At 44.3% G+C, this 22,835-nt stretch overlaps 4 protein-coding genes across 11 annotated transcripts in view; 3 read left to right on the forward strand and 1 right to left on the reverse strand.

The window, feature by feature from the left end:
- Positions 1-529: 529 nt before the first annotated feature.
- Positions 530-4,691, reverse strand: LOC6609946 (tubulin beta-1 chain). The gene is made up of 2 exons (XM_002034556.2): positions 4,528-4,691; positions 530-1,873 (listed from the first exon to the last, which is right to left on the reverse strand). The coding sequence occupies exons 1-2, from the start codon at positions 4,582-4,584 to the stop codon at positions 587-589; spliced, it is 1,344 nt and encodes a 447-aa protein (XP_002034592.1). The 5' UTR covers positions 4,585-4,691; the 3' UTR covers positions 530-586.
- A 646-nt stretch (positions 4,692-5,337) lies between these two features.
- On the forward strand, positions 5,338-8,128 carry LOC6609947. Its single transcript, XM_002034557.2, has 4 exons — positions 5,338-5,628; positions 5,685-6,053; positions 6,360-7,014; positions 7,066-8,128. Exons 1-4 carry the CDS (start codon positions 5,528-5,530, stop codon positions 7,984-7,986), a joined length of 2,046 nt encoding a protein of 681 aa, XP_002034593.1. The 5' UTR covers positions 5,338-5,527; the 3' UTR covers positions 7,987-8,128.
- Positions 8,129-8,970: 842 nt separating this feature from the next.
- Positions 8,971-22,835, forward strand: part of LOC6621167 (MAP/microtubule affinity-regulating kinase 3) — a 31,908-nt gene continuing 18,043 nt past the window's right edge. For 3 of the 8 annotated variants that reach the window (XM_032714688.1, XM_032714687.1, XM_032714689.1), the window contains exon 1: positions 12,746-13,423. In XM_032714688.1, coding sequence (XP_032570579.1) covers positions 12,746-13,423 — 678 coding nt within the window. Of the gene's footprint in view, positions 9,780-12,607; positions 13,424-15,353; positions 16,492-17,002; positions 18,388-18,923; positions 18,986-22,835 lie in introns of those variants that run through there. The other 5 variants (XM_002045311.2, XM_032714686.1, XM_032714669.1 and 2 more) reach the window with 5 other exon arrangements.
- LOC6621169 (meiotic recombination protein W68) lies at positions 9,789-12,508 on the forward strand. Its single transcript, XM_002045309.2, has 2 exons — positions 9,789-11,250; positions 11,309-12,508. Exons 1-2 carry the CDS (start codon positions 10,884-10,886, stop codon positions 11,935-11,937), a joined length of 996 nt encoding a protein of 331 aa, XP_002045345.1. The 5' UTR covers positions 9,789-10,883; the 3' UTR covers positions 11,938-12,508.

The following is a 22,835-nucleotide window of genomic DNA, read 5'->3' on the forward strand; positions in this document are numbered from 1 at the left end:
AATTATCATGTCATGTCCTCTTCAAGGGCGAACTACTTTTGTTTATGCTGCATTTGCTCGAAAGTTGAGGTAGGTAGAGCAAATCATTGTCAATAAATAAAAGAGTCTATAAATAAACTAATGTGAATGAAATTATCAATCATCAAAACATAACCATGTCCAAAACATGGTTGTGGTTACATGGTTTCTATTGTTTTTAGCTGGAAGAGAAACCCCGATTAAATAAACATAAATTTGCGGCTTCAAATAATACAGTGAGAAAATGTAAAACAATGTACAAATACTTCGCTTTTGTCAAAACCTACATTAATGAGCCTATTAACATGAATACCATCAGCTTTCTTGGACTACAAAACGCAGTCGTCTGGCAATCACAGGCTGGTAAAATGATTAATATCTCTCTTATTAATTATAAGAAACCCCCACACAAAAACCATAATTGTTTAGACTTGTGAACAAAATTGGATCCGACTTTATTGATTACGTTGTTAAGAGAACAAATCTATTACAACTGAATTCATTTGTTCTCGTTTCATTTTTTTTCGCAAAACATTGATCGAGAATTCGATTGATTTCCGATTCGAATTTAGTTCTCGTCGACCTCAGCCTCCTGCTCCTCCTCGAACTCGGCGTCCTCGTCGGCGGTGGCCTCCTGGTACTGCTGGTACTCGGACACCAGATCGTTCATGTTGCTCTCGGCCTCGGTGAACTCCATCTCGTCCATGCCCTCGCCAGTGTACCAATGCAAGAAAGCCTTGCGCCTGAACATAGCGGTGAACTGCTCGGAGATGCGCTTGAACAGCTCCTGGATGGCGGTGGAGTTACCAATGAAGGTGGCCGACATCTTCAGACCACGGGGCGGGATGTCGCACACGGCGGTCTTCACGTTGTTGGGGATCCATTCGACGAAGTAGGAGCTGTTCTTGTTCTGGATGTTCAGCATCTGCTCGTCGACCTCCTTCATGGACATGCGTCCACGGAAGATGGCGGCGACGGTAAGGTAGCGTCCGTGGCGTGGGTCGCAGGCGGCCATCATGTTCTTGGCATCGAACATCTGCTGGGTCAGCTCGGGAACGGTGAGGGCGCGGTACTGCTGGGAGCCTCGGGATGTCAGGGGAGCGAAGCCGGGCATGAAGAAGTGAAGACGTGGGAAGGGCACCATGTTGACGGCCAGCTTGCGGAGATCAGCGTTCAGTTGGCCGGGGAATCGCAGGCAGGTGGTTACGCCGGACATGGTCAGGGAGACGAGATGGTTCAGGTCACCGTATGTGGGTGTCGTCAGCTTGAGGGTGCGGAAGCAGATGTCGTAGAGAGCCTCGTTGTCGATGCAGTAGGTCTCGTCCGTGTTCTCGACCAGCTGGTGCACCGACAGGGTGGCGTTGTAGGGCTCCACAACGGTGTCCGAAACCTTGGGCGACGGCACAACCGAGTATGTGTTCATGATCCTGTCGGGGTACTCCTCGCGGATCTTGGAAATCAGCAGGGTTCCCATACCGGAGCCAGTGCCGCCGCCAAGGGAGTGTGTGAGTTGGAAGCCTTGCAGGCAGTCGCAGGATTCGGCCTCCTTGCGGACAACATCGAGCACTGAGTCCACCAGCTCAGCACCCTCTGTGTAATGACCCTTGGCCCAGTTGTTGCCGGCACCCGACTGGCCGAACACAAAGTTGTCGGGCCTGAAGATCTGGCCGAAAGGTCCCGATCGCACGGAGTCCATGGTGCCGGGCTCCAGATCGACAAGGACAGCGCGGGGCACGTACTTGCCACCGGACGCCTCATTGTAGTACACATTGATGCGCTCCAGCTGCAGGTCGCTGTCACCGTGGTAGGCGCCGGTGGCATCGATGCCATGCTCATCGGAGATGATCTCCCAGAACTGCAAATGAGAAATGGAAGTAAAGAATTTGGGATTAGTGGGATTAGGACTTGCAGGTGCTGTACAAAATTTCTTATGAACATTAGTCAGCAGGAAAATCGATTTCTAGGGGGTGTTTTCTAACTCAGTCTTAAGAAAATGTATGAATGACTTGCAAATGAGTCACCACACAAAATCAATGGTAGTAAAACTTCTCAAAGCCTAGACCATCTGCTACAAATAACAAGTAAAACGAAATATATATAGCTAGTATATATTTGATAGCTCCACACTATCCACACTAACTTTTATTTGCACAAGAGCAGTTGAAGAAAACTTTTACTAATCACTGAAACTCATTTCCAATTCTTCAAGTAATTTGCTTAAAATTTCCTTCCATGCCCAGTGAAAGTTGATGCATGTGAAAGGCGATCTTATTTTCTTGTTTTTCTTTTAACTTATACAGATACCTTCGATACAGAAACCTTCTCAAACGAAATGTGTGCTGGGTTATGGAAAGTCAGTCTATATATAACTCTTTATTGATTGGAATAAATGGGCTCAGCCGTTGTACATACACATGTTTGGGCTCGGCTACGCGGTTTAGGCCACCCATGTACGCCATCATAAACTCTGTGTATGGGCCGAGCTCCGATTAACATAACTTATTCGCTGCCATTTTTGGTGCGTTTCCACCACCACGACCAGCAGCACCATCGCCACACCAACGATAACGTCATCTGGCGTGGGTTTTCGTTTCGGATCTCGAGGCGCAGCTGTCATTGCGTTCCGCCAACCGATCTTACTCGAATCTTCGGGCGTGGGCTGAAACTGAGCTGTATGACTACTATCTGTCTGTCTATATGTCTACGTGCTGCCCCCACGCAATGCCGGCGACCTCAGAGCCGGGGTTTGCCACCCCAAAAAGCCCCCTGCTTCCGATGCGGCTTACATCACCGGTTGTTCGGGTCTCGCGACCCACTCTCGTCTCTGCAAGACGGAAACGGAGGAGGAGTGGGAGGAGCAATTGGTACCACTTGGAGAGAGGCGTTGGCGTTGTCTGTTTGCTGAGAGGTTAAAACTGCAGCTTAGTGCTCCAACTACCGACCATCTGGCGCATAAATCGTCTGTTTTTCAGGGCATTACGTCACCTGAACTTTTTGCGATGGTCGTTGTTTATGTCGCGTAAACAAATAAAAACAATTAACCGAAATAAGTCGCTACACTGGTATTGGAGGAAATGCGTGGTTGACACTCGTTTAGCGAAATGGCACCGTCATACCTGATTCTATGTATATAGAGTGTATATATAAATATAGAAATACACATTTGTAAGCCGGTCGGGTCGAAAGCGAGAGAGAGAGATATTGAGACCCATACTTGGGGCACAACAATTCTGATGTTGCAGCTGCTCGGGTTTTAAGGCGTTTCCGAGGGTTGTTTTCGGCTTATGGGCCCATGCCCAGGATGTGGGTATTGATTTTTCGGGCAAGGACTAGAAAGATACGTCATCATCAACATCACCTTCGTGTCCTGTGCCCCGTTATCCCACACGCATGTGCAGCACCGCCCTTCTCGGCTTCGTTGTGTTTGTGTGCGAGAGGAAACTGGGATAGAGACAAACAGATGGCAAATTCCTCTATGTAAGGTCATCATCTCACCTTGCAGACTCCCAATTCCTACTGCTCAAAGTAAAGTTTCGTTTTGGCACATAATGGCCGAAAGAGAACCGAAATCTGCGTATACTATAGTCATGAATAAAAAATAGAAAATTGTTTCATTCCATGATAAGATAGAGAAGTCGCTAGAGTAGCGCAATTTGAAGTAGGCAGCAGAGTGTGGAATGCATGAAAATCGATAGAACAGCTAATGCAGCCTACGTACATATATCTACATACTTATATCCCATCTATGTATAAGATCAACTCTTATACGTTCTGCGAACCGTTCAACGACGACCGGTTCAGCCATTTTAGGTTAAAATGACGTCATGTTTTCTCTTTAGAAGACGCATAGCGGCAAAAAAAAAAAATAAAATGAAAAAACCGGCCGACGCTCACACATACAAATGAGCAGCAAACTCTTGTGTGCGTGTAGAAAAGCTATCGTGTTTTGACGATAGAAAAGTACCCTTCACCATCTGGGCAGTGAAATGGCTTTCACAACCGGTGAAAAACTATGAAAGTCTTTCGCCCAAGAGAAAATGACTCATGCATGCAACACGCACACAGGCATACACATAGCCACCAGCGTCGGTGTAATTGCAGACACACCCAACTATAATTACTTACATATGTACATACATATGTGCACGAAGTACATATGCGAATGTCAATGGCCCTAAAACATTATATCGATCGGAAATTTGGGCGTAACAAACTTTCGTTCTAAATTTTGGACCCCAAATGCCAGAGTAGAACAACAAATTTCAAGCATCTTTGCGAAAGCGGACAAATATGCGGTATATACAAACACAGATGCCGGGACTCAAAAAGACCACTCGTACACACACGCACACAACTTGGTATACATAAATGCAAATGTGTGAGTGTGAAAATGCCGGCCTCAATACAAATTTTTGCCACATGGACAGCGAAGTCGTGCAAAAATGACGCCATTTTGGCAACTGTACTCTGGATGGAAAATTAATGGAAAATTCAAATGTGAAAACTTACCTTGGCGCCGATTTGGTTGCCGCACTGACCAGCTTGGATGTGAACGATTTCCCTCATTTTTTATTTGTTTTAGGTTTTTGAACTTTTAACTTAAAATTATCTTTCGCTTATAGCAGTCGAACACAACACAAACTGTCCGCTTCACACACTTGGTAAAATTAGTGCAGTCGCTTTGGAGAGCGCGGGCTTTTATACGATGGCAGCAGTGTGGCCATACAGAATGAAAAGGAAATCCCGTTTTAGTGTGCTAATACACCAAAAACATACCACTTGCCGACATAACGTTAAGTTATAATTAATATCATTCAAATTTATACAAAGTTTAATCGAAAGATAGTAGCTAAGTTGAAAAATTTATTGAAAAGGAATACATTTTGGTACAATTTATCACATTAAACTCAGTTGAAAAGATATCTTGCAGTACGATCTTGTTGAGCTTAAAAATAAGCACCAGATGTAAGCAAACTTTAAAAAGTTTCCTTTTAATTAAGGAACCACAAAGCAGAATTCGAAGGTAAATTATTATTTACATTGTTAATTACATTGATAATAGTGTAGATCCTGTAAATTCCAGCGACAACAAACGGTGAATAACAATTTTTACATTTTTATTATAAGCTATTGACTGACCTATTTCCATGTTATCAAGTCCACTTCTTTGCAAAGCAGTTACAAACGAGGTGAATAACAAAATAAATAAAAAATAATAACAAAACCAATTTACAGTGTGTTACCACCTTAACATTTCGGCACAGCTATCATCGACGCCCACTATAGAAACTATCGCATCGCCTCACGACTGTCATCGCTAGATGTTCCGCTGTATTATTTTGTGGTTATTTTCTGCGCGCGCTAATGCCGACTTGCTGCCGGCGTTGCGTTTCGTTTGGAAAAAGTGGATCTCTAAGTGGCATCTGTATATTTAAGTGACTCCATGACCCACAGAGGCACCAGCCTGACTGCTTAGATAAGCGTGCGAGATTAGCGAAATACTAAAGCGATGCTAACCCTACTAATTCGCCTGGCGGCGACGGCCATACCTGTTTGTGCCATTCTCTTTGTGGCCGGCACGTTTATGTTCAAGGTTTATATTAGCATACGGTAAGTGATGCATTAAGTTCTAATAGTCCAGACTAACTAACCTGCAACGTCTACAGATCCCGCTACGACGCCCGTGTAAACTGCTGGTTCTGCAATGGAAACGTACGAGTTCCGTACCAGGATCGCAACAGTTGGACCTGCCCGTCGTGCGAGCAGTACAATGGATTCACCAAGGACGGCGATTACAACCGGGATATTACGTCGCAGCGGGACTGCAGTCTCGGCTCCCAGAAGAACAGCTCTAAAGGCAGCTCCAGCATCTGTGCCAACTCATATTACTCTGATGTCCTGACTGCTCAACCTCCTGCTTGCAAAAACGGCCTGTGCGACCAGTGCAACGAGGCGCAGCGCCTGAAGGTCGAGAAGCTCTCCCAATTCGAGCCCAAGAACGAATCCAGATTCGATCAGGAACTCAAGGTTTACAGGTGAGCTAATTAAATTGGCAAAGGTTTTACAACCATAACAATATGCATTATATAAACAATGTTATGGATGTGTTTTATAAATGTTATAAATAAGTCAAGCAAAACCACAAACATACCAAATGTATGTCTAAATATGATCTAAATACCCGTATCTACATTGGTATGCAAATCAAAGACATGCTAACTAGATTAGATAGTTTCTATGAGTAAGCCGATTTATATTGTACATCTATTTATAGAGAATTTATATATAATATAAAAGCTGGGGCTAAAGTTATTAAATAATAACAATTATATTTTCCGTAGAGAACAACTGGAGAAGCAGTTTCGCCTGTGCAGCAGCTGCGAACGACATGTGAATAAAGTCCTGCACGAAAAGAAGAAAATGGTGTTGAGCTCCAAGTTCTTGAACTATATCATCAAGGGAGCATCGCTGCTCAAGCAGCCGCACTTCAACCGATTGGCCATTGCCCAACGGCAGTTCAAGCTGCAGCGATACCGCACTCTGATGACCATCCTGACTGTAGTGAACATTTTGTGCCTGCTCTGCCGGCTGCCGAATGCAACTTCCATTCAGTTTACGACTTACCTTGGAAAATTCATTGGGCTAACCTTGTTCTATGCCTACTCCCATGTGCTGGCCTTAATTCGAGTGGTGACTTCGGGCGTGGGCATTTTCCTGGAACAGCGCGAACTGACAAGCAAACTTTTATTGTACGGCCGTACCTTTGGCAAACTCTTGCTGTATTCGCTGGGCTTAAGCCAACAGCAGGTGCAGCAAGCAACCTTCGCATCGTGTTTTATTGGGATCTATCCATATGCCATGCTGGCCCTGTGTTTCCTGCACACGATTTACGACGGATTGAAATTTACACGATTCACCATTGCTCTATTGCTATGGAGTGGGTATGCCATGGGTATCGAATTCCTGGATCCTTACATCAGTGGAATATCTTTTATAGTAAGTTCATTTTCTTATATTTGAACCTTATTTAACAAATTTTCTTAACAGCTGATGGGAAGTTTTGTAACCCTTGTTCTGTTGGCCACCAACAGGACCAATCTGTTGAGTCAAGTGAATCAGGACGAGTCTGCCTGCGAGAGCTTCCATCGCCTCTGTGCGGACGAATGCGATGATGAAACGCTGAGCATTCTCAGTCAGCACTTAAGTGGATACAGTGATATCAGCAATGGCAATTTGTCCAGGCGAACCGCCTCTGTGTGCCACTCACCCGCCCCCACGATTGCCCAGCGAACAATTCGGACGCCTGCTTCTGTGCTGTCCCTGGACTCGTTGCATCTGTCGAAGCAACGGTTGGAACAGCAGGCTTGGTCTTCGAACTATGGTGATGCCTCTACAGTGGTTGCACCGCGAGTCCAGCCGGCGATGACGTTTCAACAGAAACACATGAGAAACCCATTAGAGTCCCAATGGTATCGCCATGGACAAAGTAACCTGGCACAAGGCCAAACTTTCACTAGATCCTCGCAAAATCTTTTGATGCCATCGCGTTTGCCGTCCATAAACAGGAATGTCGGCGGAGCTGATATTAGCGCCTGGGTGGCGGCCAATCAAAGTTTCAACCAAGATCTAAGCACTTCCAATCTAATGAGACATTACGAAGATAAACAGCAGAATCAACTTTCCCGCACTTCGTCACAATCTTCTGGGTTTGAGTCGCAGCCACGTCCAGAAGCCCAATACGGAACAGGTGCTCCAACTGTAAGGGATTACGGCTGGTCCGAAGCCCGTGAGAGTCAGCGAAATCTCGCAGTTTTTCCGCCAATGCCATCGCCTACGCCCACAATAACGCCTAGTGAATATCAATACTCGAGGACCACTCTTCCGCAGCAACAGCCAACTATGCAGCCGGGAGATTTACTTAGGAAGTGGATCGAGAGCAACTCAAAACCCTCACAGCCAATACACTAATGTGATGAGAGCATCATAAATATCTAGAACAACTCAGAAAAAATTCTAGAAGAGATCACCGCCAGTTGGGAAATTATACAAATTTGACTTAACTTAATTATCAAATAATTTATTTTTGACTTTCAGTTTTTAAGGTTCTTTATTCTACTAAAGGTTAGTCCTCCCTTTACTTATATACGACTGGATAAGTAGTGTTTAGCTAGACATTCTCTAATCTGTGTAGCTCTAAGTTTCGTGGTTTTCAATATAGAACTTTTCAGGGAATTGAAAGTCAGGGAGTAAGATTAGAAGGTAAGACAAATACTACTTGATTTTAAAGGGAGAATAGAGCTTTGGTAACTTAGTTATTTATTCATTGAAGACAATCATTCAAAGTTTGTTTTTATCGTTAACTAAACTTTTGTGACTCACATAAACTAGATAAATTGTTTATTATACAAATACATATTTTTTGAAATAAAAGCAAAACAAAAAAATGGTTATTATTTTGTTAAGTTAAATGCAGTCGTCAGAAAATATTCATAATTCAAGTTAACTTCAGTAATAATAATTCTTTCTGGTTGTTTTTCTCTCTTAAAAAATGTATTCTCTTAGATTTTGGAACACGCTCTCTTAGTACAGTGTTGACAGATGGTTAACGGCGCGGTGTAGAAATCAAAGTGCCCGTTTCCGAAGTCAGCATGGCAGCTCAAAAATACAGTCATTTGCCCCTGAAAGTATGTTCAGTCAATATTGAAAAAATATATTAGCGTATGAATTTAAATGATCTCAATAAACAATTACGTACATGGGGTTGTGCAGCCCTAACCAGTCTCGAAACTTTAATTTAACAGATTATTTAAAATTGCAAATTAATAAATCAGTCTGTGGGCGCGGTTGTTTATATGACAGCTCGCTGTATTTTTAGTATATAAGTAGTTACAGGGGAAAATGTTTAGTATTTTCGAAGACCGTCTAGCTGGCAACACTGCTACAATATGGCTGCCGTATCGTAATGTGAATTTTTTTGAGAGACCGAGACGTACATACTTTTGTTGCTGCCAAAGTGGATGTGGACGGAGGAAAATAGTAATATTTAACTGCGTTGCGTGAGCGGGACAATCGTCGTTTGCCAATTGCGGCCACCGCTTATGTCGGCTAATCGGCTATCAATAATATTAGTAATCGTATCAATATCAAGTTACCCATTACCCATCGCGGATACACATTAGTTTTGCGAAGGGCAGAGCAGCGCAGAGCATATAGCGAATATTTCCATTTGTTGCCAACAAGACTGTCGTTGTTGTTGTTATTATTGTGGCTTTTCAGTGACAGGGGAGAGCAGTGGGGGTGCGTTCGTAATCTTTGTGAAAAATCGGTGACCGTTGTTCTTAAAAAAAAAAAGCGAACGAAAAAACCATCGCGATAAGAAAATATAAGAAAGAAAAATCTGATTGAAAACCAAAGAGCTGCTGCTACTGCTGCTGTGCGAGTGAGAGCGGTCGAGAGGTAGCTAGTGAGCGAGTGAGAAAGCTATGTATTGCATTTGCATTTCGTTGTGTGTGTCGTCGTTTTCGTTCGGTAAAAGTCGGTAAAAAGCAGAGCCTTTCCAAACCTAACCACTTTCGGGTAAACGGAATCGGAAAAGGAACTGGGGAAAATCGAAAGAAATTAAATAATAATATGCGTTACATCGATGGAAACACCAACAACAACAGCAGCGACCAGCAGCTAGCGACTCCTCTCTGAGCGAGAGAGCTAATAGCTTTTCAGCTTTAGCTTTTCTTGGGCCGATCGGAAATTGTATTTGATTGGTAAGTACAAGAAGTGGCAGCACCATAACCAGCAAATCAATACTTGGGCTGCCATTCCGTTTCGGTCCGTTCGTTAGTTTTCCTAGCCCATTCGTTGGCGCTCTCTCTTTTCCCCCACTCTCTCTTTCTCTTTCCCGAAAGAGAGCGAAAACCCCCCGCCCGCACATACTAGGTGTATGTGTGCTTTGTAACAACGAGTACACTTTTCTGCACATACGAAAAAGAAGGAAAAAAGAATAATAAAATAAGAAGAAAAATGAGGGACCGAATAAAGAAATTCACATAAACTTATGGCACTCTCCATCTCCCTCGCGCTCTCTTCATTTGCCACTAGTGTGCGTGCTTAAATTTTTAAAAAACAGTTGTTTTCACCGAAAGGGAATTTTCATTTCGATGGTATATTTTTAGCCAGCAAGCTCCTTTCGGAAATTATTTATAACCCCCCTCGAAATGTTTCCACGCAACGATTTACGCGATAAACTTTTACAAAAGCAGATATAAGTATGTGCAAAGCCCACTTTATTTTCGTATGGTATGTAAGTCAACGAATTGCTTACGTATTTATGAAATATTACTGTGCGTAGGTCGGTGGGCGTGTTTCAGCGTTTTAGCCCACAGTTTTCACTCATTTTCCTGCGGGGTTTCCGCTTGTGACAAAGGCATTCATAGAACCAACAAGAAAACCCCGGGGGCGTGGCACTCCCTATTCAATTAAATTAGACCAAAAAAGTGCTTACACTTCGAATTCTAGAGAATGTTTCAAATCATTAAACTGATTCGCGTAAACAGTAGAATTCATGCGAATTCAGAGCTAAAGGAAATTGGAAGCAAGGATACATAAAGTTAGGGGAATTCAAAAATGTAATTGTTTAAAATTTAAGCGTTAGTAACCAAGTTCATGGTAAAATGTATGTCGCTTAATTAAGTCTAAAGCTATTATTCACAAGTAAATTATATTTTTTTAATAATTTCTCTTAATTTGGATATTACAAAACCTCATTTTGTAGATTGCAAGAGTACGAAATCAAGAAGACAATTCTACATATACATAGTACATATTTGTTGTTAAGAATCCGTTCGTAATATAAGTAAATTGCTAGAACAATGGGTGAATTTGCGGAGAATATAGAAAGAATTGCCCTCGAGTTGCTGAGCAACTTGGTTCATGGCAATGCCACTCTAAGTGTTCCCCGAAATTCATCCGGCAACGTGATCTCGGAATATCGACGAGTCAGCTATAATAATCGCGGAAGTCGTCATAGCTTCTGCGTGCTGATTTACATGCTCTCCCGGGTGCACCGATTGCAAGTCAGAGGAGGAAGTTTCACCGTCCGTGGACTATACTATGACAATCCTCTGCTAGTCCGGTCGCAGTCCAGGATTGCCGAAGCCAGGCTAGATGTCTGTCGTATGCTGAGCACATCCCCCCTCAGCTTGGGCATACTGGCCGCCTCCAAGGGCCTGGTGGCAGGTGAGTTTATCTGGAAACCCTGATCAAAGGCTCCCTGCTCATCCGGTGACTCTTGCAGGCGACCTAAGGCTGCTGATGACCAACGGAGACGTTCTGGATAGTAGCTTGTATGGTGGACCTCTGACATTGCCCACGGATCCCGAGAAGATAGATCGAATCGAAACGCAGGCGGAATTTGTGCTGATCGTTGAAAAGGAGTCGGTGTTTGAGAGTCTCTTATCCAGAAATGTATTTGGTACTTTTAAACGACGCTTCATCCTGATAACTGGAAAAGGATACCCCGATTGCTGTACCCGGAGGATTGTCCATCGGCTTACCGAGGAGAACCAACTAGCGGCCTACATTCTCGTGGACGCCGATCCATTTGGTGTCGAGATAATGCTCGTCTATCGCCATGGCTCACAGTCCATGAGTTTTTCCAGCCAAGAACTAACCACACCTGCGCTGCGTTGGATTGGGCTACACCCCTCGGAGATTCCCGCACTTGGCACTGGAGTGGTTGCCCTGGTTGCCGGCGACAACAAGAAAATCAATGACCTCCTCGCCCGCCACAATTTGGAGCCGGGAGTGCGGCAGGAACTGCGCATGCTGCAGGACGTTCAGTTGAAGGCCGAAATCGAGAGTGTCATCGACTTCCTGACCGACGACTATATACCGAATAAAATCAATCGGAACTTGTTTTTGTAGAGCTCAGTGGTAAACCCCATAAGCCAAATATTACTTACCTACTCTTGAAATATTATTCGTTTAAAAGATGTTTAGGTATGCTAATAATCAGTTTGTAAAAAACGTATCTCTATAAAAATACCATAAGACTCCTGAAATAGTATGTAAATATTAGTTCGCGTAATCAGTTTTCCATTAACATTTGATTTAATTAACATAGTAATTCTTTGGGATTCCGATTTTGTTGTTTATGTTATAAAGTTTTTATGTCTGTTTAGTTTTTATGCATATTTAATAATGTCGATATAATATTACGACTAATTAATATTAAAGTACCTTAAGATCCTTGGCTTTCGAAACATAATTTAAATATGTGGATAAATAACGGATAATAGTAATTTACACTCGTAATGTCTGAGTAATCTGCTTCTAGTGGTTCGTATTGAGTGGTAAACTTGATTTTCTGCATTACTTTGTGTGGACAAAGCTAGTAGACTCGAGCAGACAAAGGAGATTATTTTTTTTATTGTGCCTCTAAAGTATTATGGCTTGAGGTCGGTAATCGGAGCTGGCAATTGGCTACGTTTTTGATAATGGCAAGTGGATGGCCAGCCATATTATAATTGCCGAAGCATAGAAGTGGTCTGCTTTGTTTAGCTCCATACTAATTGCGTGCATTTATTTCTTGCAGATGTGAAGGAGTACCACGGATGATAGAAACCCACTTGGCATTTGTCTACTTTTAAGCACCGAAACCTGAAAGACTCCCGAAAATACTCGAATCTCACGTGCAGAATCTCTAAGAATCCCTATTGGACTGTTTGAAAATATGTCGACAGCAATGCGCACCACACTGCAGTCAGTTCCTGAGGCCCTGCCAGCGGATAGCGTGTCCAATGGCACAGCATCCAATGTTGCAGCACCGGCGGCGCCAGTATCGAGCGCCACAAACGCGGTGCCACCACTGGCCGCCGTCTCCAGCACAACCGCCACCTACGCCACCAACTCGATCAGCACATCCTCGCATTCGGTCAAGGATCAGCAGCAACAGCAGCAGCAGCATGATTCGGCCAATGCAAACATTGTGTCACTGCCACCAACGACAACGCCAGTCGCCAACACCAACACAATGATGCCCGTTGTAACGTCCTCGAATTCGGCCACCAGCAATAGCACTGCGGCCACGCCCACGCCGGCCTCGGGGGCGGCAGCGACAGGTGGATTGGGATCAGTTTCACAGGGTCCAGCGACCGTTTCGGCGTCAGCGGCCAACACCAATCACTCGCACCAGCACAGCCACCAGCACCACCATCATGTGGCCAACAACATGACCACCGACGGTGCCCGCTTGTCCAGCAACAACTCGGCGGTGGTGCCGAGCTCAGCGATTAACCACCACCATCACCACACCCCCGGCAGCGGAGTGGCGCCCACCGTCAACAAGAATGTGCTTAGCACCCACTCGGCTCATCCCTCCGCGATCAAGCAACGAACCTCGTCCGCCAAGGTGAGTCCTATTTTGGGTTTCCTCAGAGTCCGTACCTATCACCCGTCCCCACGTCCCTTAGTCCGTTTTTTTGGGGGCCTTGTTCATCAACCCATCTCTTGTTTGCTCCTGCAATGCGTTCTGTGGCTTGGGTCATCAATTTTCTTTTGGTCCATTTATAAGGTGAAGTGAAGACTCTTAAAGTTAAAGTCAGCGTGTAGAATACGAAACACCATACTGCTGGATTTAACTGATTCGAATCTAAGCTTCGCCTTACAGAAGTCTTTCGTCTGTGTCAAATGTGTCGTACGAAAAGTAATTCTGTGTTTTGTCAGGTGGGGGAAATTTATATATAAATGCATTTTAAAAACGTATTTTAAAAATCATCTGGCATCAGATTTATAAATCTGTCTATGTAAGGGACACGTTTTGTTTTATGAATTTTATCTAGAATAACTGGTGTCTCATATTATGAGTAATCGAAACCTCGTATACATCTCATTGTTTTTCTTACATATATCATCATCAATGTGAACACAGTTAAAAGTTCAGTAAATTGTTCAAGTAAATTGGGTTGGTATCTAAGAATATTCTATATCTGGGACCTGTTTAATGAGTTTGACATATAAGAATATAACTGTCACTTTATTTACCTTTTTACGAAAATGTTGGGTGGTACTTGCTAATTGGTAGCACCAATAGTTTACATACATACTGTGGACTTTGCTTTATTCGAAAAACTAAAAGTCTGAGTCAATACAGCTGACGACGTCCATTCAGAAGTGCAATTATATTATTTAAACAATTCTCGATAATCACATCACGTCGGTCGCTCTATCTCCTCTCTGTTTCTCAGCCTTTATCTTTGTTGTCCAAGCCAAATCCGTGGGATTCGTACTCCTCTCCGCACAATCATATAACTGTTTTGATTTTAAATAATTTTTTGCCTTAGTTTGTGTGTTTGTATCCGACATGCATACACTTGAATAGTTTACGTGGTGTAGGTAAATAAGCTTAACTACTTGCCTTTGTGAACGTTAGGTGTGGAATCGTGAGTGACTAATTTTTTCTTTTCTTTGGCTAGTTATATCCTCTTTAATTCTTTCTTCTCAGTGTGATGAAGATCAAGATGATCATAACTTATCCACAGTTCTACAAAAGTTTTTGGGGTTCTTTCTTGTTTTAACTTAAATTATATTGTTCTTATAATACTATAAATATTACAAAAATTATGTTTTTAACGTAATCTTAAAAAAATGTTTGTTTTTTTTTTTTTAATTTTTTAGAGATTTTTTCTAAATCTTTAAAGATTTTTAGCTACATACTGGAATCTCTGCTTATCTATCTTGGAATTTCTAATGGAAGTCTTTTCAAATTATGCTGAGTTGATGTTTATGTGGGCTTTAAGCTTGGCTCCCAGACAGGTTCCCAAACTGGGGATCCCTTTGCCAAAGCTCTTCCGAGTTCTCTCTCCTTCTCTTTTAAGTTTTTCAATGTTTGTCGAGAAATATGTGTGGTTTCTACCAGTTTTTTTTGAGTAAGTGTGCGTGTGATGGGGTATGAATCACCTGCACTTACCTGCAGATTGCATACGATTTTAATAGGGTGTGTCGTTGTTGTCTTGGAGTAGCTACAGCAACAACAACAACAACGACCTTCCCAGACGCAGAACTTTGGCAAAAATGCCAAGCTCGCTCGCTCGCTCGCCACATCCACAGAATTACAATCCACATCGGCGGCAGCCACAATGGCAAAAGTAGCCAGCATACAGCAGCGATGGTCGAAAGCTTGTTTTAGTATTAAGTTCCACTTCATTCGTGTGGTCACCGTCGTCGCGCTGTTTTCTGTTGTCATTATCCGCTCTCCACCGATATCGTTGCTATATCGCCTAGCCTGTATCGTTATCGCCCCGCGATGAGTTGACTCCCCTGGTATTCTTGTTGTTATTTTTGTTACTTTCAATTTATAATTCGCCGTTTGCCATTGTGACCAGTTATTATCGCACAAGCACAAGGGCGTTACGTCAAACTATACAAAACGCGAAAAATAAAGAAAAAAACAACAGAAGTAAGGCGAAGAGATTGCAAAAAAGCTGAAGCGCAGTTCTCATCGTTGTGATCCTAATCCGAATCCAAATCGCAGGCGTTACAACATCCGCGATAAAGAACAACGTCACTGGCTAATCCGATCAGCTAAGCTCACTTAGAATGAAATCAAGGGCATGAGTACGCAGCTTAAAATAAACCGAATTGACGTAGGAAAAGTCACAGTCGCTCTCACACTCTAACTGACTAAGTACACACGCACGTGTGTTTATAAATAAATTCGGTTAAATAGTGTTTAAGTGCGCATATAAATGTGTGTTTGTGTGTGTGCTGCAGTTCCAGTGAAATGTATCCAGCTTTTTTTGAGCCAACCACTTCAACTCGCAGATACATTGAGAAATGAGCCAATTGCGGGTGATAAGTTAATTTAATTATAAAGTACGGTATGACAAGAAATACAAAAAAAAAATTAAGAAAAACAGTAGTAGTGCAAGCGAAAAGAACGAAAGCGGAATGAAAGGAAAAAAACGAACAAATTCCTACCCAAAACACACACGCGCAAAAGCAACAGTCGCTGTGCGCTAGTGTGCGTGTAAGTAACGCTTAAACGAGGTAACTAGCAGAAGAATAGCAACAACAACTGGACAGTGGGAAAGAGAGACACGGGGAAGCGTAGAGAGCGAGAGGGAATCACAGAAATAGCCACAGCAATGTGTGGGGCTTCATCGTTGTCTCTTTAACGCTTAATTTGTTGTTGTTATTTTTTTGCTGGTCTTCTACTATCTGTGTATCTGCGTATCTGTATCGGGCGTGCCAAGGCTTACGATCCACAAACCGCTCAGCGACAGACTCTCAAACACACACTCAACCATTCAAAAGCAAACCCAGCTGGAACGGTTGTGGAACTTATCGCGAATGTCTTGTGTCCACAAAAAAAAAAAAAAATACACTCACACGGAGAGAGATGTGTAAAGTGCGATAACTGATAAGAGACATGTGTTGTTATCTAAAACCACCCAACCCCCAGCCCCTCTTACGCGTCATGTAAGCAACAAGTTTACAAATATCCGAGAAGAAAGCAAAGATAACATATTCTTCATGCACAGAGATACATATTTTTAGCAACACTCATTAGTCCCAATTTTGAACTCTTCAAATTGGTTATACATACAACCACAACTAGACAGGTTTTACTCATTAAAATGTATCGGTAACATTCAGAAATGAATTTAAAATTGTCATAGAACTATGAATTTGTGTATGACAAGACTTGATACGTTCATATAAGATTCAAAGACTTTTGTGGTACTTTCATATTCAACAAGAAAATTTAGTTGTGCTACTAAAAATTCTCCATAGCTTCTTTAACAGGATAAGCGGCTTGCTAAATAGGCCTATCAGTTCTTATGATATTGTTTTACTCTGTGCATTGCGAATCCAAATTATTTTTGCTCAGTAAGATTGGCACGGTGAATGTGTTTGCAATTTAGTGACCAAGAGACTGTGACTTTTACTGCGATTGCTTCTCCAATGTTCCCTCATTGTGCTCTAATAGAATTTAACAAGATGGTCTTTTCGAAATAAAAGCAACAAAGCTGCGCCTGAATTGTGATTGTTGTGCCACAAAATACACAAAACGAACAAAATTTATTCATACTTTTATGCACACGTATACGCGCGCATCTCTCAATGTTTACACACGAAATTCGCTGTGATAATTGCCAACGCGAAGAACGAGGGAATATGTGTCTCAGTTTCGTTGCAACTTGGCCAATAATCCGTATACCGTGAACACCGAGTCGCGACGAGAACGAAGAAACACCACCGTAACCCAGCCACGAACCAACCAAGTGAACCGCCCACCGCAAAACCACCAAAGCACCCACCATGGGCCAGACTTCCAGTCACCGGCAGATGCACCACAGTAGCAATAACAACAACAAAGAGGAACCACCACAACCGGCTTCACAGTTTGGAAATCGACGAACCTCTACCCGCAAGTCGACTTCGTCTTCGAAACATTACCCCACATTGGTGCAACCATTGCGTAAGGATGAGCTCTCCCTCCTGCGAGATTCACTTCTGCGCAATGGAAGCATCATGCGCAAGAACCCGGAACGTCGTCCGGTAACGATCAGTGAGCTGAAACCAGTTAATCCCGGCCAGGGGACTTCGGGTAGTGTCCTGCCTATCACAGCTGAGGATGCAGCTGGTGCGAGCAGTAGTAGCACCACCCAATTGATGGCCTTTCAACTGCCCGTGGATCGAAGTGCCAAGACTGACGACCTGGCTGCCGAATCATCGGCTTCAGCAGCAGCAGTAGTGGCGCCGAAGGAGGGGCGCAATGAGTTTTATATTGTGGGAGATGGCTATCATCGGACGGATCACTGCTACTACCGCAGTCCCAATGGCGATTTCCACAAACTGCCATCCGACTCCTTTCACAAGATGTCGGAGGGCTGTTTCGTGCGAATGGCCGATGGCGTCTTCCGTCGCCTAGAGGTACCCACCAAGGCTCAAATATCCCGAAGATCCAGCAGGGCAGAGGAAATAGGCGATGCCACCAGCCAGGGAAATGGCAGTGCCGCCACCAATGTGAAGAGCCAACTGATGAGGTTTCTCAAGCGCTCCAAGAGCCACACGCCCGCCACTATTGCCAAGTTGCAGCGGGAAAAGGAGGAGGCCCGAGCGGAACGAAAGCAGCGGCTATCGAACGCCCTGCGGCAGAAGAACCTAGCGGCCACAAATGCAGCCTCAGCTGCGGCGGCGAACTCATCCTACGCAACCGGTGGTGGGGGTGGCACCGTTAGCAGTCGAAACAATAAGATCGTGGTGACAATGATCGAGAACGGCGGTTTGCCCATTGTGGCCACCAGTAAGGCGGAAAGGCCCAAGGCCAAGGAGTCGGCATCATCCAGTGACAAGGCTCGCAACTCGAGGGTATGTAATATTGGATATAAATTTATCGATATTATCGATGGTTGCTTACATTCGAAATCCTTCGACGGTAACCCGTTAAATTCTATTGCATCATTAATGTAATGGGGGATATAGGAGTATTTATGGTATATTGGGGGCTTGCGCTATTGGCAATTATGTGATTGATAGGCAGGGGTTTAGTCGCGTTAGTAAACTTTCCTAGGCTCTTGAGCAAAACTACACTTGACCTTGCTACTTCATTTCAAAAGAGTGTGTGTGTGTGTGTGTGTGTGGGGGGGGGGGGGGGGGCAATAAGGTTATATTTGTTGTGATTTACTCCCTCTTAAGAAAGCCATAAAGTTTGTCGGTCTCTCACACTTCCCCATTCATTTATGAGCATTGCAAATTTATCGTTGTTGTGCTGCCACCTTCATTCAATCTAATCGTAATCGCTGTTTCGTTTTTGTCTGTATCTGTCACGGTTTTGGTTTTTTTTTTCCACAATGGAATGAATTACGATTTCTATTATTTTGATTACGGATTTTGTTTAATTTCAGATTTTTGTTACCCCACATTGAATTCCTATAATCCATATGGAAACTAATTTTTTTTTTTTTTTTTTTTTTGGATATATTAATTTAAAACTGTCCTTCGCGGACAATCATTAAATTTGATGACTAAACTTAACGGTAGAGAATTAATTGATTACATAAATTGTTGCGAAACTATACAATAACTGTCGATATTGTATGTATGAAGAATATAATAATGTATGTATATAATTTAATTTAATTTGCGTGTCTAATCCCAGAGAGGTCCAAAGGGTGTGATCGGTGCAGCCTCCTGGTGCGTTGACTGGTGTCCATCAGGTCTTGTGCCAGGTTGTTTGGGTGGTCTTGAAGCCTCTGCATGTACTGCCTGCTGCTTTTCTTAATCTCATCCTTCACCCAGGGGAAGCTGAGGACCTCGTGTATAGTGGCATTATCGTGGAAAGGGTGAGCGTTTGTGACTGTGCGGAGCGTTTTGTTTTCGAATGTCTGGATAATGTTGATGTTACTTTTCGATGCAGTGCCCCACAGTTGAATGCCATACGTCCAGATTGGCCTTATGATCGCTTTGTAGATAAGGAGCTTAGTGGAAGTCGGTAGCTTAGATTGTCTGCCCATCAGCCAGTAGAATTCACGGACTCGGTTCTCCGCCTGTTTCCGCTTCTTTAGCAGGTGTGGTCTCCATGTAAGTCTCCTGTCCAGTGTAAAGCCAAGATAATTTGGATTGGCTACCTCTGGGATTGGGAACCCGTTGAAACTGACTGGTGGGCAAGTGCCGCGTCTAGTTGCGAAGGTGGTAGCGGTTGACTTGTCGCTGTTTACCGATATATTCCATCTCGTGTGCCACGTGTTCAGTAGATCTAGTTGCTCCTGCATAGTCTGGGAGGCCTCTGCTGGGGTATCTGCTGTTGTTAGGAACGCAGTATCATCGGCGTAAGTGGCTGCCATAATGTACTGGCTCGGTATCACCGGCAGGTCAGCCGTATACGCGTTGTAGAGGAGCGGACCGAGAACGCTTCCTTGGGGAACTCCTGCACGGGCTTCTTTGACGTCTGAGCGCGTTTCTCCACACCTGACGGCGAATCTTCTGCCCTCCAGGAACGATTTTAAGAACTTGAAATATGGCTGGGGCAGGCCGTTTTTGAGCTTTAGGAGGAGACCGGGGTGCCAAACACGATCAAAGGCTTGCTTAATGTCCAGCATTACTGCTAGGCAGTATTTCTTATTCTCAAAGGCGTCCAGGATATATTGCGCTACTCGGTGGCCTTGCTCTGGTGTCCCGTGGCGGCGCCTAAAGCCAAACTGGTGATCAGGGATCAGACCAGCCTCCTCAATCACCGGCAATACTCTGGTCAAAAATACTCTTTCGAGTATCTTGGAGAGTACTGGTAGTAGGCTGATCGGGCGGTAGGAGGCGGGATTGGCTTCGTGTTTACCAGGCTTCAGGATCATAACTACTTCGGCGCGTTTCCATGATGAAGGGAAGTGCCCCAATTGCAAGCACTTATTTATTATGGTCGTGATTAGTGACTTGCTAATAGGGGGGAGGAGCTTTAAAGCAATGGCATTGATGGCATCATCGCCTGGAGCCTTGTGGTTACCCATTGCCGCTATTAAATTGCTGATTTCCTCTTCCGTGGCCTGGGGTATCGACTCGGAGTCAAAGAGAGGTTCTGACAGGAGCCTGGCTGTTTCGGCTGCTTCATTTGGGGAACATCGATTGGCTGGTGTGAAGACTTCCTCCAAGTGCTCGGCGAATGCGTTGGCTCTTTCGGTCTCAGTTCTGCACCATGAGTTGTCTTGTCTTCTGATGGGCGGGATCCTCTTCAGTGGCCTCTTGATGCGCTTGGTAACATTCCACAGGTTGTGGTGGGGATCACCCGGCGCGAGATTACCAACAAAGCTGTCGAGGGCCTCCTTCCTTAGCCTGGCCAGAGTTTCCTTCAGCTCCTTGGTGGCTCTGTTGAGAGCTGTTTTGTCTCTAGGGTTCCTGGAGAGGAACCAAACCCGTCGGAGACGCCTTTTCTCTGACTTGAGCTCATTAACCCGAGGATTCCAAAAGTGGACGTCTCTACTTCTGTCCCTCGTTTGGTTAGAGAACCTTGGAGCAGCATAAGTTGCTGCCTCCTGAATTTGCGAGGTGAGGTTCACAACGGCCGCATCTATAAGTTCAGGGGTATCCAATGGTGGATTAGTGACTGTCGAGTTGTTCAGCCAGTGATGGTATTTGCTGATGTCGGACGTTTTGAAGATTAACTTTTTACCCGCGGATCTCAACATGGCTGAGGCGTAGACCGAAACGGCAATGGCACTATGGTCCGAGAGAAGGTCTTCTACCTCCCTGGTCTGGATTCTTGCCGGGTCCAGGCCGCCAGAGATCGCAAAGTCCAAGATGTCTGGAGTTTTTGCAGGGTCAGTGGGCCAGTATGTTGGCGCCCCAGTTCCGTGGCAATTGAGGTTGCGGGAGAGAACCTGCCTGCATAGCGCGCGTCCTTTTGGATTGCATACTCTGGAACCCCACCAAGTGTGCTTGGCGTTAAAGTCACCTCCTATGACGAATTTGGGGCCGAGGCTGTCCAAAAGCGAAGAGAAGCAATCGTCCGTGGCTCTAAATCTGGGTGGGCAGTAGGCAGCAGCTAAGGTAATGTCTCCGTGGGTGGTGCTTACCGATATTCGGGCGCATTGCACCCAATCCTCTTGAATTGGTGGTTGGGTGTCGAATTTGATGCTGCTGCGAATAAGGATGGCGGCGCCGCCGCGTGCTGAACCATTAGGGTGGATGGCTGACACGAGGTCATACCCCCTTAAGGTGAAGTAGGACCTGTCTGAAAAATGGGTTTCGGATATGAGGAGAATATCTGCTTGGTTGGTCTTGCAATAAAGCTCGACCTCTGGCCTGTTGTTGATCAGGCCGTTTGCGTTCCAGATGGTTATGTCTAGTGCTGATTGCATAGGGACTTACAGACGGTTGCCATCATCTGATTCATTTGACTCATTACCTTCTCCATCATCTGATTCGTTTGACTCATCGCCTTCTCCATCATTTTTTCAAACATGGCTTCCATTCTGCCCATTATTGTTTCCATCAGGTTGTCAAAATTGGCCTGAGTATGAGGGATGGCATGTGTCTCGGCTGCACCGATCACACCCTTTGGACCTCTCTGGGATTAGACACGCAAATTAAATTAAATTATATACATACATTATTATATACTTCATACATACAATATCGACAGTTATTGTATAGTTTCGCAACAATTTATGTAATCAATTAATTCTCTACCGTTAAGTTTAGTCATCAAATTTAATGATTGTCCGCGAAGGACAGTTTTAAATTAATATATCCAAAAAAAAAAAAAAATGTGTCTCATCAGTTGCCTGCTTGACAGCGTTGGCAAAACTAACGTTAGGAGTAACCTTGCTGCTGCTCACAGTGTAATGGGCGCGTGGGGCTGAAGCCAGCTTTGGAGCGAGCATGCTTTTGGCCTTCTTATATGCGGGACAACCTTTATATGAGGCTGCATGCGGTCCTTCGCAGTGCAAGCAATGGGCCGGCTTATTATTATTTTTACACTCAACGGTTGGGTGGCTGTCTCCGCACTTGACACACCTGTGTTCTAGGTGGCAGTACCGTTGGGTATGTCCAAATGCCTGACAGCGATAGCATTGCGGCACGTCATTAAACTTTATCGGTGGCTCGATTGTCACCACTGATCTGCAAAGTCGCGTAACTTTATAGGCCTCCTTGTTGTTCTTGGCCGGCTCGAGATTGGCGAAAAATATGTTAAGTGGCTTTTTGGTACTTCTTTGGGTGGGGTTGTAGAGGTCTCTGACCTTGTGTCCGTGACGGTTTAGCCCATCCCGAATTTCCTCTGGGTCCGTTGAGTAGTGAAGACCTTTGATGACTACTCTATAGGCACG

Source organism: Drosophila sechellia, chromosome 2R (assembly GCF_004382195.2).
Source record: "Drosophila sechellia strain sech25 chromosome 2R, ASM438219v1, whole genome shotgun sequence".
NCBI lineage: Eukaryota > Metazoa > Arthropoda > Insecta > Diptera > Drosophilidae > Drosophila > Drosophila sechellia.